The 19,699-nt window shown below is 43.7% G+C and overlaps 1 protein-coding gene across 13 annotated transcripts in view; it reads right to left on the bottom strand.

Moving 5' to 3' along the window:
* Positions 1-19,699, bottom strand: part of cacna1aa (calcium channel, voltage-dependent, P/Q type, alpha 1A subunit, a) — a 63,539-nt gene that overhangs the window by 22,351 nt on the left and 21,489 nt on the right. For 10 of the 13 annotated variants that reach the window (XM_062565811.1, XM_062565810.1, XM_062565812.1 and 7 more), the window contains exons 7-33: positions 19,342-19,445; positions 19,087-19,202; positions 18,271-18,315; positions 18,045-18,128; positions 17,284-17,490; positions 16,677-16,789; positions 16,419-16,531; positions 16,184-16,315; positions 15,986-16,058; positions 15,511-15,628; positions 15,223-15,290; positions 14,980-15,086; positions 12,836-12,886; positions 11,895-12,060; positions 11,043-11,680; positions 10,603-10,952; positions 10,364-10,499; positions 9,946-10,075; positions 9,732-9,791; positions 9,493-9,599; positions 5,459-5,558; positions 5,092-5,252; positions 4,847-4,987; positions 4,546-4,747; positions 4,270-4,434; positions 3,868-3,978; positions 2,290-2,373 (exon numbers count right to left, since the gene is read on the bottom strand). In XM_062565811.1, the coding sequence (XP_062421795.1) occupies positions 2,290-2,373; positions 3,868-3,978; positions 4,270-4,434; positions 4,546-4,747; positions 4,847-4,987; positions 5,092-5,252; positions 5,459-5,558; positions 9,493-9,599; positions 9,732-9,791; positions 9,946-10,075; positions 10,364-10,499; positions 10,603-10,952; positions 11,043-11,680; positions 11,895-12,060; positions 12,836-12,886; positions 14,980-15,086; positions 15,223-15,290; positions 15,511-15,628; positions 15,986-16,058; positions 16,184-16,315; positions 16,419-16,531; positions 16,677-16,789; positions 17,284-17,490; positions 18,045-18,128; positions 18,271-18,315; positions 19,087-19,202; positions 19,342-19,445 (3,882 nt within the window). The remainder of the gene's footprint in view (positions 1-2,289; positions 2,374-3,867; positions 3,979-4,269; positions 4,435-4,545; positions 4,748-4,846; positions 4,988-5,091; positions 5,253-5,458; positions 5,559-9,492; positions 9,600-9,731; positions 9,792-9,945; positions 10,076-10,363; positions 10,500-10,602; positions 10,953-11,042; positions 11,681-11,894; positions 12,061-12,835; positions 12,887-14,979; positions 15,087-15,222; positions 15,291-15,510; positions 15,629-15,985; positions 16,059-16,183; positions 16,316-16,418; positions 16,532-16,676; positions 16,790-17,283; positions 17,491-18,044; positions 18,129-18,270; positions 18,316-19,086; positions 19,203-19,341; positions 19,446-19,699) is intronic. The other 3 variants (XM_062565817.1, XM_062565819.1, XM_062565820.1) reach the window with 3 other exon arrangements.

The following is a 19,699-nucleotide window of genomic DNA, read 5'->3' as shown; positions in this document are numbered from 1 at the left end:
CCAATTGGGTTACATAGTAATAATTGTGGTAGGAATGGTGATTAGTTAAGAGTGCAGGGGCGTCAGAACATTTCCTTGGAAAGACAACCAAATGCACTAATTCTCTCAAGGCAAAAATATGCAATATTTTAAAATAAAGCAAGAACACAGCATGCAGACATTCTGATATGATGTGACGAGTAAGAGCACCACGGTGGTCGAGGCATCAATTAGGTTATTCTATTTTAAGTGGTTTCCTACAAGTTCAGATATTTTTAGTTCAAACCATGATTTCATGTTGCAATTAAACTTGATACTGAATACAAAGGGTATTCTTTTTTATTACTAAACACACAAATTACTATAAATTCATGTAGAATCTGTAACACAGAGTTCTCCAACCATGCATCACAGTGTGAAGAACACATGACGTGAGGTTGAGTTAAGTTCAATAGAGATGTGCCGTGTTCAAAAGGGACGGGCAGCAGGCACATGCAGGGTCCATCTACAATGCAGCGCGTATTACACGGCCGCGAGTGTATGTATGTGTGTGTGTGTGCTGTGAAAATAAAAGGTTCCTTCCAGAGACATGCAAAGGGCGGCATGCTCCACTTGTTCTCTCCGCCACGGGCAAAGCTTTGCGCCTACAGGAAACACTCTCCCAGTCACTGTCATACGTGTGTGTGTGTGTGTGTGTGTGTAACCACATAGAATTAACGGGTAATCTCGATGGATACGTGTAGCAATCGGTTCCAGTTCATACAATCCAATCCTATACATACTAAACAGTAGTTCTCAGTAAAAAAAATGGTATAAAATGTAATAATTGACACAGTGACAGGTAGAGGGTTACAAAAGAATATTCTAAGATTTAGAGCTCACTGGGAGTTGTGGGGGGGGGGGGGGGGGCGGGGGATTAAGTGAAACATGCACATTTCACAGCTACAACATTTGCTGGGATGCAGTTAAAACAAATGCAGTAAAATAAGGTCTCCAAAAAATTACAAACCATCTACATGTGGATGTTGCAGACATATGGTTTATAGCAGCAAATTTTTGGATTTTTGGTTGGTACGAAGAACAACCAGAGAGATTGACCAAGCCGGTTGTCATGGGAGGACACAGAGGATTCATAGTGCATTTTGATTGGATGGAATCGCAGGAAGTAGTAGGTGTTGGGGGAGAAGGGGGTGGGGCGAAGTAGTTTACAGTAGATCGTCGTTAAGTTTGTGGACGATTTAAAGAAAGCATGTAAAAAGATAAAAACAAGAAAAAAAATCAACAGTCATTACAGACACAAGTTAACACAGAAGCAGATTCATTGTTTTTGTCTCATCTTTGTACATTTATGAATAAGTTACCGGTACCAGAATAAGTCTCGATTGATTTTTAAATATTTTTTGCACAGATTTGTCTTTGCAGGATGAAAGTATAACATGACCATTTGCATCCTTACTTTTTAATCAATGATGCCATATCTAAACATCGCCTCATGTCTTCGGCCAAACACACCCATTGAACCTTTTCTAAATATGAACAAACTTCTGTCTGCAGATACATGCACTTTCACATACAGAATAGCAACCATCACCAGTTTGATGGCGATGTGTTATATTGTTACTTTTTCATCTATCCTTCTAACAAATCCATATAATGTGTTTGAATAATGTGTAGAAATGTTAAACTCAATCTACATAGCCATCATGCCATCAATTATGATGCACTTTTAGCTATAATGTTCAGGCATTTCTTTGATTATCAGTTGTTTTTTTAACAGATGGCGGACGCAACTGTGCGGTCTCTGTTGGACGACCTGAGATGCGATCGGGCAATTAGATCGGCAATTAGCTTGCTAGCAGAGGCTGTGCACTGACGCGCTACAGAGCGCTAGCGTGCCTCCTGCCTTGCTGTCAGAGGCTCGGTGCTGGCTAGCTGCAGTCTGGTCTCCTCTCATCCCACCAGGTGGGACAATTATATAAGACTTTCAAGAGATGTTCATCCATGACTGAGCAATGCACGACTCATCTGTGGCCTCTAACTCACGCTCTCCTCTGACTTCTGTCTGCCGTATGTGCTGTAGACGGTGGGACAGGTGTATAACTCCATTGACATATGCCCACCTTCATTTCTAATACAATGCCATGTATGTGTGTTTACAGTTTTCACCCCTCAGTACAGATCTCTCACATCTACACAGAAAAAGTATCAGATCCTTCTACTACATTATTTTTTTATATTGCACCAGTTCATTAAGTCCAATTCCTCTATATGTAACTGAATGAATTGCTTCTGATTCTGATTCTGACTTACCCCAAGCTCTGTAACCAAGATGTCAGTAATACTGCCCAGAACTGTGACACAGTCAAAAATATTCCAGGCATCTTTGAAATAATTCTGTGAAAGAGACAAAAGAGGAGAAGAAGGAGGGATGATTTGGAAAAGAAAAAGGGATGGTGGAAGGGGGATGAGGCGATGAGAGGAAAATGGGGCAGATAATTGATGGGAAAGGAAGATTGATGAAGAAATGGCCAATGCAAGACGATGAAGCATAGACAGATCAAATTGAAACGAAAAGGAAAATGATAGATTGCAGAAATATTATAATAAAAATAAAAAAGATATAGAAAGAGTGAGATAATGAGAAAAGGGAAGAGTGTGACAGAGAAAGAGAACACAAGTCAGATAGGAAGAGAACGAGAAAGCAAAGCAAAAAAGGCATGTCAGTGTCCGACAGGAACAGGAAAGAAATCAGATAAGGCAAATGGACCATCGGAGACGGCACGCTGGATGGATGCCAGCAGACGAGCTACTTGTGCTGCATCAGAACACTACACCACCCGTCAAACACCCCTCTACGTCATGCTCGTTTCAAAAACATTCACAAAAACAGAATCACATCCCCAGCCTACATGCAATTGATTAATAACATTTTTTTTTTAAAAACCCTCCATCCAGAGATATATTCATACATTGTGATGTATTTTAAAATGTAAAGGGATTCAGAGAGAAAAAGTGAGGTCTGCTTCTGAAACTCTAATGTATTTTGCCTGCAGGCAAACTGTGCATTAGACAAGTGGAGGGACGAGGAGAAGGCGGCTATTAAAGTAAACCACCTTGATGGTTCTTAGGTCCCGCCCTTCTTGTGTGTGTGTGTGTGTGTGTGTGTGTGTGTGTGTGTGCGTGCCGTGTGTGTTTGAGTGCACTCTCCCAAATTCACATCCTAACCTCCTTAATCTCAACCTTCTCTGTAATCTTTGCTTTTTTCTTCCTGTCTGTCATTACTACACGACAGTCCCCCCCTCCCCCATCCTGTTTGTTCTCGCAATATTCATCCCTAAAGTATCTTCTTCATCCATTTAATCCTCGCCCCCCTCCCTCCCTTTCCCCTGTGGATGACTGCACAATTTACTGCTGACTTCGGACAGTTTGCTATTTCATATTTGCTTTTTTTGCCTTTGAAAAGCTCATTATTTCCACACAGTTTCTCCTTATAAATGTAATAAATAAAGCTTGAGAAGAAAATGTTTTCCAATTTAACTAAATAATGGATGGGGCTGCCTCCACAACAAGAAACACAGCGTCATTCAATTTGCTGAGTCCATTATTTTCCCACATCTTAGTTTTCTTTAAGAACTATTTCTTTGGTGAGTAGGCATGCAGGCATTTCTCGAAAACTACTTAGTATTATTAAGATTATTAATTACTCAAGAGGATTTCATGCAGAGAACAATTTGTATTGTAGTGACACCAAGTGTAATAACAACAGATTTTCAGCACAGATACAGTAGAGCAGTGCGGTACATTTTCTCATTCAATTCAAAGACAAAGCGAGTCCCAACAACTGGTGAGAGGTTTACTGTACATCCTCAGCCACACGCATCCACTCACCAGCACTCCAAAGGCAATGATCTTGAGTACACACTCCATGGAGAAGAGGGAGGTAAACACGATGTTCAGGTTGGCTAAAACAGCTTCATAGGTTTCCGAAGCTCCGTCATACTATAAACACACACACACACACACACACAAGGACAGAAAGGAGGTGCAGTGTAAAGACATAGTCCGACATATTATGACACAAATGATTAGAAAATAGTGTATACAGCAAAATGTGAGTTAATTCAACCTAATGAGTGTTTGTGTGTTGTAACTAAGGTGTTAAGATGCTAAAATAAAGGAACAAGAGAGAAAGAGAGAGATGTTGACTTGAGAAAGTCAGCGGTAGTTCATGTTATCTCGTTGTGTATCTCATGCGAGCAAATTCGCCCCCTCGTCTTTAACAACGTTTACCTTCATCATCAGCACGACCGTGTTGAGCGCGATCATCGCCATGATAGTGTACTCAAATGGCGGCGAAACCACAAACTCCCACATTCGGTATTGAAAGCTCAGCTTGTTCTGAGGCATGTGGCGGGTCAGAGGTCTGGCGTTAATGGCAAAGTCTATGCAGGCTCTCTGCAAAAACACAAGCAAAAAGGTTACTGTTCTTACCTGTTTTCTCCAATCCTCCCTCCACCATCCCAACACTCTGATATCCGTCCTCTTTCACCGTTAGCCCTTCCTCACCTCGTTCTTTTCTAAGCTGTAGTCCTCCATCATCTTGTCTCCTTGCTCTTGGAAGGTGATGATGATGAGAGCCACGAAGATGTTGACGAAGAAGAAGGGGAAGACCACGAAGTACACCACGTAAAAGATGGACATTTCCATCCGGTACCCCGGGCTCGGGCCCTGGTTCTCATAAGTCGCATCCACTGAATGCTTCAGTACCCTGCGGAGGGGGAGTGGGGGGGAGGGAGCGGCGCAGGGTCAGAAATTGGGAAGCGCGAGCACATGCGCCGCGTGTCTGCGCGCGTTGCGGTATGCTTACTGCGGCCACCCCTCTCCGGTAGAAACGGTGAAGAGGGTGAGGAGGGCCCAAGCCACGTTGTCGTAGTGGAAATCGTACTTCTTCCACTCCCGCTTCTGCGCCTTCACTTCGTTATCACGTTCATACACCAGATATTCGCCTCTGAGACGCACAAATCACAAATCAGCAGCATTAAGGGGGGAGTTTGCTTCATGTATATTAGTTTGAGTCAGCTTAATGTATATTATGTCATTGTATATCCTCACCTGCAATCGCGCTCAAACTCTTTGGATTCATCAGTGCAGTAAAAGAAGCGTCCCTTGAACAGCTGCACAGCCACCACAGCAAAGATGAACATGAAGAGTAAGTAGACTATCAGGATGTTGAGCACATTCTTCAGAGAGTTCACCACACAGTCAAAGACGGCCTGAGGAGCACAGAAGGAGACATGCTGGTCATTTTATGAATGAGATGCATTGGATTCACACTATTTGTTTTGCTCTTAAATTTTGGCATTAGATGCAATTAAAAGATTAAGATGGTAGATCATGGCCTAATGGCTGATTCATATTACTTTCATTGTGAATGAATATACCACGGATATTTCTACAAATATTTTCCATGTAAGCACACCTTGAGTTTAGGAAGACGTTTAATGGTCTTCAGAGGTCGCAACACTCTCAGCACCCTCAGAGACTTGATAGTGCTGATGTCTTTTCCTTTACTGCTACCCCTATATGTTTAGACACATGCACACCAACATACAGGAACAGGACACACACACACACACACACAAACAAAAAAGAGAGTCAGCAGGTTTCAGGCGGATTTCGGCGACTTAGTCCTCTTAATTCAAAATGGCGGTGGGCAGCTAGTCCTTGCTGGCATTTGAGTCCAAGTTAACTCAACGCGAGTAACTTTGTCTGGGTTAAATGCATAGCAACACATGCAGCATTGCTGTCCTATTACGATTATTCCTGTGTGAGGTTAGCGTTGTAGCTACATGCTAGAGTCAGGTGGTCATTTACAGCTACAGTACATGCTGTGGGAACAGCTGGTGTCCTTCCTGTCTGAACGCTAACCGATAGCTACGTCTGCTGAATACTTTGCAATGTATCTCAATGCATTACAAAGACGGCTAAAGCCTCGCCTTGCACATGCCCAGCTAATGGTGAAATATATTCATGCTGCATTGAAACCTTGCTTTCCATGCTGCAATATTTCCTCTCTTTAAGCAGCAGGTTGAGTGATGGTGAACTCTATTCTACACAGAGACATTTTCAGAGAGAGTTTGAGAGCCATGTTAGCGGCTAAATTAACAGGGAGCCCAGTTAAAGTGGTAACTTACAGTAAAATGTTCTCCTGTTATGTTGTAACATAATAATAATATCACCTTACAAATGCTCCAGAGTGTATGTTTAAATACAATTAAACTTTCATTTCTTTGAACTATGAACAGAAGACACTTTCAAGTCGGAAAGGGTTAAATAACGGTTTGAATATCCAAACTCTCTCTTCTGATGGCTCAACCAGTTCATTTCTATCCACTTTAAACTACTACTAGGATAAGCAGGTCTCACAGCATTGTTCAAACAGCATGGAATCTTGTCTTGTAGGCCATTTTGGCAAAGACAAAGATATTTTCGCAGGCATTTCTTAATGGAAATGCTGAGCCAAACATTTTCCTTTTAAGCACGTTGTAACTTTTCTAAGAACATGTGTTAAGAAAATTGAAAAACCTTGCACTGAACACCTTTTAAAAAGCAAAAGAAGAAATGTAAGTAGTTTAAGTGAGTCTGCCAGTTCAGTCTCAATGCATTTAAGTACAAGTAAAAATCCAAATGTTTACTGATGCTAACAGATGACTTGGATGTAAACGGATGTAAACATGTCTCTGAATGTAACTACCATCATTCTTCTCAATTTCTCACACATGAAGGGGAAAAGATTAAGGTCAAAAGTCCCTGACAGTTGTCCTTAGGGAAGTAGGCAGATGTGTCTACAGCTGCCTTCTTCTTAAAGCTGTTATACCAGATGGTAGACACTTTGTGTGTGCAAGCCAACATGAGCACGGGTGTGAGCTTGTGTATGGTTAGACGTAAACTCTTTCTGGTAGATCCTTTTTTTTTATTTGACTAATGATATTTTTCAAATAGCTTTCTATGTGATTCAGTTGAAAACCTGACGCGTACTATCCTGAGGTTCAGTTGTGTTTGAGTCAGAGCTGTTCCATGGTGAACAATGGACAAAGGGGAAGAACAGACCAGTACAGAAGTCAACTGTGATCGATGAAAAGGGAGAGAGATATGTGTGATCAGAAGATCAGGCGCCGAGAGTGCAGAGGGAGAAAAGGAGGAGGGAAAAGACAGAGAACTTTACCCGCCGCCGCTGCTGCTGGTCCAAACGGAGAGATGAGGGGTGAGAGACAGTGAGACGAATAGAAAGAGAGAAAGAGACAAAAATACAAAGGGTGGGAGAAAAGAACAGAATAGGACACAGATAAAAGGGGAGGGGGGTTCGAGGGAAAACATCAACATGACAGACAGATAGAGAAAAAGAGATCAAAGGGCCTTCTTTTTTTTTTTTTTTTTTTACATCAACCCTCTTGATTGCATCCCCTCATTATAAGCATATTCCGCCTAGAACAAACATTGACGATGCAGAATGTCAAGGTGTCCCAAAACCAAACGTGGTCGGCTATGAGGCCTGCGTCTCCGCGTGGGGAGATGCTCTGGACGTAGAGCTCCGTCTCACTTGAGAAATGTGCAGGACAGCAGCACAAGCGGTGCAAAACACAAGCAGCCCTCAGACCAGACTAATTGGATTAAAGGAGCGATAATCATCTCCATTGAGACTGCTGAGCATTTCTGGAGTGCTGTTTGATTTCCACCAATTGAATTAAGGCACTATCTGGATTTCTATGAGTCTGTTCTGACTGGTTCGGATCTCCCCAACAGCCATCAGTGTCGCAAAACCCCATCCTAGTTAAATCAGACTTCATTGGCTCAACTGGCTTAATCAATTGTTTTACGAGTTTGTCTTTATGGTAATAATTTACATTATCTCAGTTCATATCTAACATTTCCCTAAAAAGCATAGATTTCATCAGAGAGAGTACGGAAATATTGACCTATATTGAAATTGAAATATTTAACAGACAGAGGTTAGACAACACAAAGTTGACAGGAGCACATTGATATATACAAAAAAACAGAAACAATTACACAACTAGAAAATAGGGGAAAGAGAGTTAACAAACACACAGAGGTGATTTAGAGAGAAGGACCGGGGGTCTTACAGACCGAGCGCCACCATTGGAACCCTACAGACAAGTGCCGCGCCACCCATGGGGGTCAAGACCCCCAGTTTGGGAACCATCGCCTTAAGTCTCGATTTAGTTTTATTTACTCACTTAAACGTTAGCCAAAGAGTTAGCTGGCTTCGGGATGCCATGTCTCGCAACGTATTTCATAAATTAACCAGACAAATTCCATTCCACCAGGTGGGTCATATGGAGGTGTCAGTATTACATTGAGGCCGTTTCATGACCAGTCGAAAACGCCTTAACTTTAACATTTACTGTCTTCAGTAAATGGTCACTTACTTGCACATCGAACATGTGGCAGGATCAATGTGACAGGGCAAATCTTTTCCTCCTTTTCTCTATTCAGAAAGAAAATCAATAGGCGAAGGCCTGTGGATTTTGATGTTTTCTTGTGTCTGCCGCGTCTAATATCATAACCCCAACCCTTCCCCTGCCCAGATGAGCGTCGCCAAAGGTTAGTAGGGTATCTAAGCACAGCCCTGGTTTCCTGTAAATATAGATTTGATATTTAAAGTAATGTAATGGGATGAAGCACAACCTTATACTTCTACATATAACCATGGCAGTATTTTTTGGGGGGTTTAGCATTATCATTGTCAATCAGTCATACTGAATGTCTTCAAACTGCACAAATATCACGTCACATGTTATGTTAACTGCCCTCCTAAAGGTCTGCTTCCCTTCATATTCCTCACACTCAAATGACATCAAATCCTAAACCCCACAACTAATTTAGAAACCCAGCGTTGTGCTCACGTACTGAGCCACGTAACCCACTTATGCAAAATCAACCGTATTTTCTATATATCTATAGGTCATGCAGATCAAGTAGGGTGTAAAGTACCTGCTTTGTCATGGGGAAAGGTGCGCAGATTTTTGAGAGCCAGCTCAGCATGACATGGCCAGGCTTCGCATGGGGCTTTTTAACTCTAGAACTCCCTGGCCACTAAAGGGTTACAGGTGCAAAGGGTGGTCCTCACCTCTCACAGGGGAAGAAGAGGGGGATAGGAAGGGGATGCTGGGATTGTGTTCTTTACTGTTTGGGGCGTATGGGGGTTGGTGGAGGGGCTTAGAAATGGAATGATTGTAGAGTTAAATGTGAGATGAAAAGCAGAATTAAAATAGCCAACGTAAAAAATATAGTTGAGGAGTGGAGAGCAGAGCAGAGAAAACAGAAATACAGAGCGAAAGAGAGAAAATGTGGCGGTGAGTATGAAAGAGAACCAAAATCATGGATGAATGAAGGAAAACAGGTGAGGCTGTGATCCAAGGCGCCAGAGAGGCAGTAGAGGGAGAGTGGAGCGAGGAGGGGAGAGAGGAGGGCAGCAGGAGGGAGACTTACGTGAAGGCGAAGGCCACCAGAGCACCACTAACCACTATAAAGTCAAGGATGTTCCACAAGTCCCGGAAGTAAGAGCCCTGGTGCAAGACGAGCCCTAGATCCACCATCTGAAGGAGCAGAAGACATTATGTGAACACCTGGGGATGGATGAGCCATTTGGTGTCTAATCCGCACCCGGGCGAGGCTTCCCGATACCTCCGGAGGAAGTTGTCTTTTGTTGATTCTGCACGCTGCCTTACCTTTATCAGCATCTCAAACGTGAACACACCAGTGAAGACATAGTCAAAATAACGCAGAACCTGCACAAAAAGAAAGAGGGAACGATTTGCTGACACTTTATCTATTCATTTATTTATTAAATGATAGAAGCAACGTGCTTTGTGGAAACGTGTGTGCACAAAACATCGATTGCAGGAAAATCATTGGTTCATAAACGTGTGTTTGCTTTCTCACGTTGTTGCGAGGGGATTCGGGCCACACGGGGTCTTCAGCTGCCAGGGCAATACTGCTCATGGCAATGACCAGCAGGATACACATCTCAAAGTATCGTAGGGTGCAGATGTAGTGACACGCCCTCCGGAACCTAGTAGAAGACATTTATTTATTTCATTTATTTTACTCATTCATTGGTTACGGTGCAAATCCTTATACCTCGGTCAGTACTATAAATATACAGTATATGCATGTGTTAGGGTCTGTGCACATGCACGTTTTGCAGCTGGGACTCAATAGTAGATTGGTTTTCCATCCACAAAAAGACAAATGTGGGGTCAACACCTAAAAAAAAAGACATTCCTTTGTGTCCAGCAATGTAGATTCATATAGTGGGGTTGAATGTGGGTGCGTGTTATTTGAAAACAATCCCATTTACGGGTTGGTGGTGGAGAGGATGAACATGGAGCTGAAGGGAGGCATCGGCTTGCGTCCGCCTTCTGCCCCCTTCTCATCATCGTCGTCGTCCTTATCCTCCTTTGCTGGCAGCGGCTCTGTGTTAGCATTCTTATTGACTGGATCAAAGAGGGAGAGAAAAAAGCAGATGAAAATGAATGTTTGTTATCTGAGAAAATTGATAAAGATAACAAAAAAAAAGAAAATTCATTCGGCACTTACCCTGCAGTATGGCATTGGTGGAAGGAAAAATCGGCATGTCCAAAGCCGTGTAGTCGGGGTGGTGCAGCCTGAGGACGCTGTTGGTGCGGTGATGGGCGATGCTCCCGTAGCTATCCAACGTGACCAGACTCCCGTGAGCGCTGCTGTTAGCAAGATGGAGGGCAGACCCGAAGCCCGGGGCCACAATGTGGTGGGCAACTAAATTGGGGTGACCTTCGCCGGGTGGGGTGGAGCCAGAGACCAGTTTGGTGTTCATGAGGTTGTCCAGATCCTCGCTGTACTGGCTGTCCTGCCTGGAGAGGCTTTTTTGAATGGGCCGCGTGGTGGAGAGGTTGGGGACGCTGCACTCCCTGGAAATACAAACGGAACAGATGAACGTGTGAATATCCAAACACGTCATTGTTACAACTGTCGGGGGCTGACAAGCGCAAAGGACGTACTTCCTTCTGTGCTGGCACATCCTTTTCCCCTCGCCGTCCGTTTGGTTTCCATGGCGATTTCTCCTCGGCCTCCTCTCACTGCCATCCCCAGCTCCCTCCTGCTCTCCTCCTTCTCCAGCTCCGTCGACCCCCTTGTTCCTGTGCCTCCCCGTTTTCCCGGCCCGTCCCTCGCCATCCACACCGTCCTCAGCACTCTTGCGGTGTGACCTGGGCTTCCGGTGCTCCGCCTGCCCGGCGCCTCGACTGCCGCTGCGGGCGTGGTGGTGGCGCCTGGAGGGTCTCTCCTCCGAGCCCGGCCCGGGAATCACCGTGGCATCCAATCGGACGTGAGAGCCGTGGTGGTGGTGGTGGTGCTCGCCTTTGCGGCTCCGCCTACTCTCGGTGGATTCGCCGCGAGCCAGGGGAGGCCTGACCAGAGCTGAGCCTCCTCCGCCGCCACCTCCCGCCGGGCCACTCTGTTCGTGCAGGCAGGTTTGTCTGTGGAGCTCTTCGGCGGGACGCTGCTGGCTGAAGCAGAGGTCGGAGTTGTTTGCGGTGGTCTTGTTGGTATTGTTGTTGCGGTTCTCAAGAGGGTCGACCACCAAAGGGCGATCGAGGTGGGTCTTCATGTCTGGACGGACGTTGCGGGAGTGGTTCACCTGCGGTGGCGGGAAGAGGACAGTGAGGCGCCATTGGGGCAGCGATCGGATGCCAAGTTATGATTCACATGTCATTTCAGTCTACTGTTAGCATATGATGTTACCACTAGGTCATCGACATGTCAACACATGTTATCATCATCATCACGCTTCCCGTCACTTGTGTACACTGATAGCACAAGTCTAGGGGGGCTTTGCTGGCCTTGTCCTTTACATTGTTTTGCTCCTCCCTCCCCGTCCTTGCCTTCCAACGCTCGTCGGGGTCCAGCTCGTTATAGAGGGCCTCGCGGCTGGACACTATGGTCTGCCTCCTCAGCTCCTTGGTGCGCTGTTCCCACACTGACTTGTTGATCCCCTTGTTATTTTTCTGCTGCTCCTTACTGCAAGAAGAAGCAGGGTGGGAAATGATTGACGGAATTAGAGACCTTCCTTAAAGACGTGTACCGCTCTGAAAATTGACATTCAAAGACATGAGAATGATGTAAAAACTAACACCAAAGCATAGGCACACAAAATAGCCAGGACATAAAAAACGCACTGGGGGGGAGGGGGTGGGGGGGGGGCACAAACATTTCTAGGGTCGTTTGGCTGGACCTACAGAACTTAGTTCTGGGTGTTAACACAGCTTGCCAAAGCACCGGGCGGCCCTACTTTTGGTAAACCGTGTTTTGGACAAAAAAATCGAAGATAACACTGCGCCAAGGTCAGAATATAATGTCAACATCTTACAGTTCACCTACACAAACTTAACAAAGTTTAATCCACAGTCTCTACGCACCCCAAAATCCCCCCCCGATGTCACAGAACGCAATGATCACTAGAACCCGTTGTTGTTTTTTTATATCTTCGTGGTAGAGAAACACATTTAAAAACGACGAGCACCTTCCTCACCCTCTGCCAGTAAATAACGTTTCTTCTGAGGCCCAAAGTGAACCACAGTAAAGTAACAGCCGTACTGCGTGGGGCGGGCAAATGAAAATGTACTGTAAAAATAAGCCAAAAAGAATAACAACTAACAAAAAGCCAGGTATGTGGTTCATAAAAACGTTGGGGACAAAGGGCACTGGGAAAGAATGCTTTTATAAAAACACAAAAGAAAGCAGGGAATGGTTTTAAAGTCAATCAACAGAAATGAATAAACAAATAAATAAATACCAGTCCAGAAAGGGGTCGGTAGCGTTGTGACACTCAGTGTGTACTTTGTTGCTGAGGAGGGAAACAGCTGGTGAGTGAGATGACACCAAAGAACAGGAGGATTTCATTCCAAAATGGGATTTCCATCGATCGTTGATAAAACAGGGGCTCGCCCTGGCAACGGGTCGTCATTATTAAAAAATGGGCTTTAAAAAACGCAATTACGACTAAAACAAGTCAAAAATATTATTCTGAATTAAAAAAACAAAACAAATCGACTCCTCGTCAAAAGACCGAGCATTTTGGAATGCAACCCTTCACATAGAAACATACGCAAAACACGCATACATTCTCTCACACACACACACACACACATACACACGCACGCACGCCCGACAACACCCTGCATGACAACTGCAGTTCTCTCCACATCGTTCTTTGCTTCTTTTAACATATCTTTCTCCATTGTCTCTGATGTTCCTATTTGTCTGCAAAGGCGTCTTCATTGTTGTTTTTCCAGTTAATTTCACAACGATTTGTCTTTGTATTGCAGGATACTGCAGTGAGAAAATGAAATGAACTCATACTATTAGCCTTTGCTGATGATAATAAAGCCTCCAAAGGGTTAAAGTTAACTAACAAGGAGCTGTTATGCTTTTTTCCAAACAGTAGAGAGGTTAAAACCATTTGTTACCTTATTCCTGCAGACTGTACGGGTGTTTAATGGTGCACTGTGGTACTTGTTGGAGTTATGTAGCACTTACAACTGTTTTCCATGGCAGTCTTGTCATGCTTTTACCATAGAATATCTTAGGAGGATTCTTCATGCTCCAGTAATGTCCCAGAGTTCAAAATCCCTGCTGGATAAAAACAAGGACTTCCTCCACTGGAATTTCAATGTCTTTCCTTTTTACTGTATCTTATGAATGAGGGAATTGGATTCACACTGATACAGGGGAATTGAATAGTGATACGTATTTAAAGATTCTACTATTCACTCTATTCTAGCGTCTTAGGATTTAAAGAATACAAATATTTTTAAAAGCTGCAGGACACTGGTTCAGTGTAAGGATCTTGGTTTCTAAACAAAACCCACACACACAAAACCTTTCTTACTCTTACACACAGACCCACATTTATGCACACACACACACACACACGCAATCACACACACACACACACACATACGCATGCACATTGTATTGATGGGTAAATATTTAACCTTGGTGGGACTCCCAGGTAAAGTTTACAGTTACACACACACACAAACGCTCACAGTGTAGAGAACATCCAGTCACAATACAGTCAGTTGTGAACGCGCAACGATGAAGACATTTTAATTCTGTGTAACACTTTCGACATGTCTGCTCATTGCCTCCGTGTGTGATGATATGTGTGTGATAGTGGGAATCAGAGCAGTAAAGGTCACAACTGTGCGCACGTGTTGTGTGTGTGGTATTTCTAAGCAGACGTGGGCTCCCCTGTTGTGCCTTTTTTCGGGAAAGACCACAGAGTTTCCTGTGTGTGTGTGTGTGTGTGTGTGTCTCTATGAGTGTGTGAACTTTACCAGGAGTGAAAGGAAGGACCCGTGTGTATTCAGAGAAAAGGGATCAAAGACTGTGACTCCTGACCAGAGAAGGGCTGGACCCGGATCAATCCAACACCGACTCGTGTGTGTGCGTGTTTGTGTGTGTGTGTGCGAATGTTTGTGTGTATGATAATTTTAGAATGCACAAAGTAGTTTGAGAAATAAACAGAAGAGAAGCTTGCTTGCATGTTTTAGTTTAGTTTTAGTAAGTAACTTTACGGTTGCACTTTTGAGTTTATCAGTAAATCAGGTTGTCAGTTTAACCACTGCAAAATCCTCTATTGAAAGCCTGGAAAACATTTAAAATTAAACAGTTGTTGAACAGAATGTTTTTTCCATTTAAAAAGAAAATAGTTGCTTGGATTGAAGTTGATTTAGTCAAGTTGCGACCACACAATCCTTCTTGACAATGAGGTTAGCAAACATTTCCCTCTTTCCAAATGTGTGTAGCATTAGTGCAGTATACTGTGCCTTTCGCCTAAATGCCAAATCTTGCATACATGCTCAACTTCTAGTTGCTGAATGAGTTGCTTTAAATAAAACGTGAGTCCGACAGTCGTAGAGAGGATAAACTCACGCTGCAATGGAAAGGTTGGCGGCAGACAGCGGGCTGACTTCAGCCACCTCCTTGGCTTTCTGCAGGGCGATCTTCTGACTGGCAGCCTCCTCTTCCTCCTGTTCATCCTTCAGAGACAGATCAGAAAGGGAAAGCAAGGGATGAATGAGGTGGGATGTGAAGGAAACAGAAGTGATATCTAGCGGGAGAGGAACATCAAATAAATGGTAAGGACATTTTAAACAGGACTGGGCCGTAGGGTACCTTGGTCAGCTCCTGTGCGTTGGCTAAATTATCCACAGCGATGGCCAAGAACACATTCAGCAGAGTGTCTGATCACAGAGTTAAAGGGAACCCCGCATGGATAGAGTTTTATAGAGAGTGGTATATATGTTAAGTGTCAATATTTGTGTAAATACATTTACACTGTGTTCAGTCTGAAGTGACGAAACAACCATTTCAAGCATATCGGCATTTGACTTTGTACACATACACACAATAAGTATTAATGCTCTTCGGGGAGGTTGTAGCATTTTTACGGTCAAGGGATACAGTTGCCAAAAAGTGTGAGGACGATAAAGAAGACACTGAAGGCCATTCCCTTGTTGACTCCGCCCTGAGACTTGATGCCATCGTACATCACCACATTCCAGTCCTCGCCAGTCAGGATCTAACACACACACACACACACACGCACACACAAAGAAAAACACACATTTTAGCAGTCAGGCGGTGCGGTTAATTATATGATTATGCTTTGAGTCAATATGTATTCTTTGAAAAGGCTCAGTTACCCTCAGCCACATACACACCATAAATGCAACCTTTAGCGCAATTCTGTTTGTCGACTAATGACATTTAGGAATTGAAAGTAGCATCCTACATTTTATCTCACTTCCTCGTGTATAAATCCTCTTAAGTCCTTAAAGCGTTTTGTCCTAATCCAAACCCTGTCTTCTTTTCCACTTCCCCCTCCTCCACCAGCGCCCCCCCCCCCCCCCACCTTTACAAGGTCTCCTCTGCTCACCTGGAATACTGTCATTATTGCTGCAGGGAAAGTATCGAAGTTGGTTGAAGGGGTCCCTGTTTCAAAATTAAACCTAGCAGGGCAAAGAATCGTATGGGTTAGAGAAAAGTGTTTTAGCAGAATATCAAATGAAAACTCTTTAAAAGCAGGGGGAGGAGTATAGAGAGAGAATCCGAGGTAAAAGGAAGCGGCACTGACTGTCCTCCGAAGAGCTGCATGCCCAGGAGAGCAAAGACAACTATGAAGAGGAAGAGCAGAAAGAGCAAGCTGATGATGGACTTCATGGAGTTAAGCAGAGAGACGACGAGGTTACGCAAAGATGCCCAGTACCTGGAGAAAAAAAACAACAACACAAAGTGTGCGTTTGATATTGAGAGAAAACGCTATGTCCATTATCAGAAATGAAACAGAAACCACAATACCGTTGACTTACTTTGTGACTTTGAAAATCCTCAATAACCTGAGAGCTCGTAGCACACTGATGCCGAACGATGTGCCCGGCTGGATGATGGACCACAGCACTTCAAATATACTGCCACATATCACCTGGTGCAAACACAAGCGGGTGCAAGCATGTGGTGAGTCACCATAATTAGCTGTGCACATACTATTTTGGGTTATTTCCCACGTGTGCATCTGCTCGTGAGTATTTGTAGCTTTGTGTCGGGTTCACAGCAGCTGCAGGACTCACAATGCAGTCGAAGCAGTTGAATGAGGAGGTGAGATAGGCCTGTTTCCCCAGGCCATACATCTTCACCATCATCTCCGTCAAAAATATCCCCAGGAAGATTAATTCAGCAAAATCTACATGGAGGCAAGAAGGCAATAAGAAAAGGAGGAGAAGGAATGGCAGTATTTTAGCATGCATTTAAAATGTGTTTTATTGGCTGCAGAACACCATTTAGGTGCAGTAACCATGCTTATATGATGCCTGTATAGAATTGTTTTCTTTTTTTATACCCATACTTTATGCCATCTTTTTGTAATTGTCGTAATTGCATTTTGTTGTAATTTAAATATATTATTCCCAGTTGTGTGTGTCTGTTTGTGGAAATATAATGTGGGCCTTTGTATGCAAAAAAAACAACAAACAAGAGAGAAGCAGGCAGAATGTGTGCTAGAGGAAGACACTGTGTTTGGATTCGCTTGTGTTAACTGGTTGGGTCAGCTCTTTCGTGGATTTAGTCACATTTACTTACACCCACTCCCTTTCCAGTAATCTGTGATGAGAGTATTTGTGCAGATAGTCGGTGCGCGCTCGCACAAATTGTGCATGTGTCCTCCTCCCTCCCACTCACATAGAAAATCTGACAGTGGATCTGGCTGGTCGTAGTGCACTACAGCCACACACAGGGTGTTCAGGCCCACCAGACACAGCACGCCCCAGTAGAAGGCCTGGGACTTGACCACGTGGCGGATCAGGAAGCGTAGCCGGCGCTCCCGCCGCTTGAAATCTGATCCTTCGAGCTTGGAGCTTTTCAAGCTGGCGCGGGCGAAGGGTGACCCTGAAGCCAAAAAACAAAGCAAATGGTTTAAGTGTTAGCTTGGCGGTGACGCAAATGCTAGTTTATTGGTGCAATGATGAACCATTAGTAAGAGCAGGTCAGTACAACATCACTTCCACCAAAGCTTTTGCAGCTATTGAAAAATGATTTGTTTTCCTTGGAAACCCCCCCTTTTCCTAATGAATACACTTTTGATTACTGCAATGATTAAAAAATAATTCATTTTCGGAAGCATCGTTCGCCGTGCTCATTGTAGCAGAGTATGCTGTGGCCTCTGTTGTTGTACTGCATGTCATACAGTACAACAACATATACAACATATAGGGGATTTTGATAAATTGCAGGAAGGCTGGAGAAAGAGGGGTTCGAGAAGAAGGAGAATAGAAAGGTGGACGGATGAGGCGGCTTACAGAAAGGTGAAAAGGGTAACGTGAGGAGAGATGTGCCCTGCACCAGAGGAGAAGGGAGGACCGGAGGGTGGAAGGAGCCGAGGCTCAGGTAATGCCGATATGCAAAATAAGATTATTATTGTGTGAGAGGGACGGACATCTTACCGACTGCCAGGTCTCCCTCTCCTTCCTCTGGGTTCAGCAGCTCAGCTTTGCTCTTATGGTTCTTTGTGGCTCTTCTACGGGAGCCTAATATTAGAGAACAACACACACGCATGTTGAATCTATAAAACAGCATTAGAGTAAGGTTCAATTCAATGATATTCTTTTTACAAATCACTGTGGGCCATTCAGAAACACCGTGAAATAAAAGAAATGAACAAATACATACCATCGTATTCGTTTTCATTGTCATCATCCGCCAAGATGACCTCTTCTACAAAGCACATATGAAAAAAAATGCTGATAGGCCACATGTAATACATTGATGATAACAATATCTAACAACCTTTTGTCTTCATCAATTCCTCAATTTATTTAAAACCGGCAAAAAGTTCCTGGCCTGCACCTGTGCTCGCTACTCATCCCTCCCTCTTTTGTATTTTAGCTCCCTTGTTTTCATGTAGATTATCTTTTCAAAAAGATCAAAGGTCTGTGCTTTTTGTCTCTCCTTTTATCTGATCCATCCAATGTCCAACCCTTCATTCCTCTTATCGTCCCTACATCTTTCCTGCCCTCAGCAGATGAGTCAAAAAGAAAAAGAAAAGAGATAACAAAAATCGGACAACACTGGTCTTCGCTATCCAAGCAAGTGTCTTTTAATCATTAGCACAGCAATATAAATCCCTTATAGTTAACTATAAACTGGTGTTGGCTATAATTCAAGTATGTATTACAAGGTAAACATACAATATGAACATGCCTGATAAATAGCGACAATTATTTAGGGGTATGATGATGATGCGTTGTGATGTTAAGGTCAAGATAATTATCACCGTAGCGTGGATAGGTAATTGTTTGTCGCAGCTGCTTCACAGCTGTCTTTATTCATAGAATTCTACTGTGAAGTTGCTTAAAAACAATAATAAAAACAAAATCACGTGCACCTCCTGTCAACATTTTATTTGAATGTGTGGATTGATCACTGAAAACGCAAGGGTTGCCCCATGTGTTCATGTTTGTTTTGTGTGCGGTTTATTGCTCGTACCGGCTTTGCAGATCCACTCCAGATAACCATTGAGTTCCCTTTCGATCTGCTGCTGTCTTCTGAGCTTCATGAACTCGCTTCTGTTCTCCACACGCTCCCTCTCTTTGGCAAACTCCCTTCGGACACACAAACGTGCACAAACACACACACACACATATTTAAATGTTTTGAATGTAGCTACCTCTGCATTTTTTATTTGTCATTCGTAGAATGCAGTACAATCACCCTCTCACAAAGACACACACACAGACTTACCCTGACAAAACACCCAGCACCAGGTTGAGCATGAAGAAGGAGCCAATGATGATGAGAGGGATGAAGTACATCCAGTTCCATGCACTCCCTGAGGCGTCGTTGCTCTGGAAACACACATGCACAAACATCCGACAAAGTTATAAATGATTTGCTCTGGGAATTTTTCCACAACTCGTAATGAGCCAAGATTTGCTGAACCTCGACATCCATCCATCCATCCATCCATCCTTGCGTCTCCAGAACACCCACAATAAAGTCGTGAAACAGGCAAAGGTAGGACGGGTACAGCTGCACCAATCAAAAGAGTCGTTTATTAGGCCTCTTTGTTAACTTGAGGTGCATTTTAGCTCATTAAACA

The sequence above is a fragment of the Pungitius pungitius genome, chromosome 12 (assembly GCF_949316345.1).
Source record: "Pungitius pungitius chromosome 12, fPunPun2.1, whole genome shotgun sequence".
Taxonomy (NCBI): Eukaryota; Metazoa; Chordata; class Actinopteri; order Perciformes; family Gasterosteidae; genus Pungitius; species Pungitius pungitius.
Note: the sequence above shows the minus strand (reverse complement) of the source record. Positions and strands in the feature narration are given on the sequence as shown.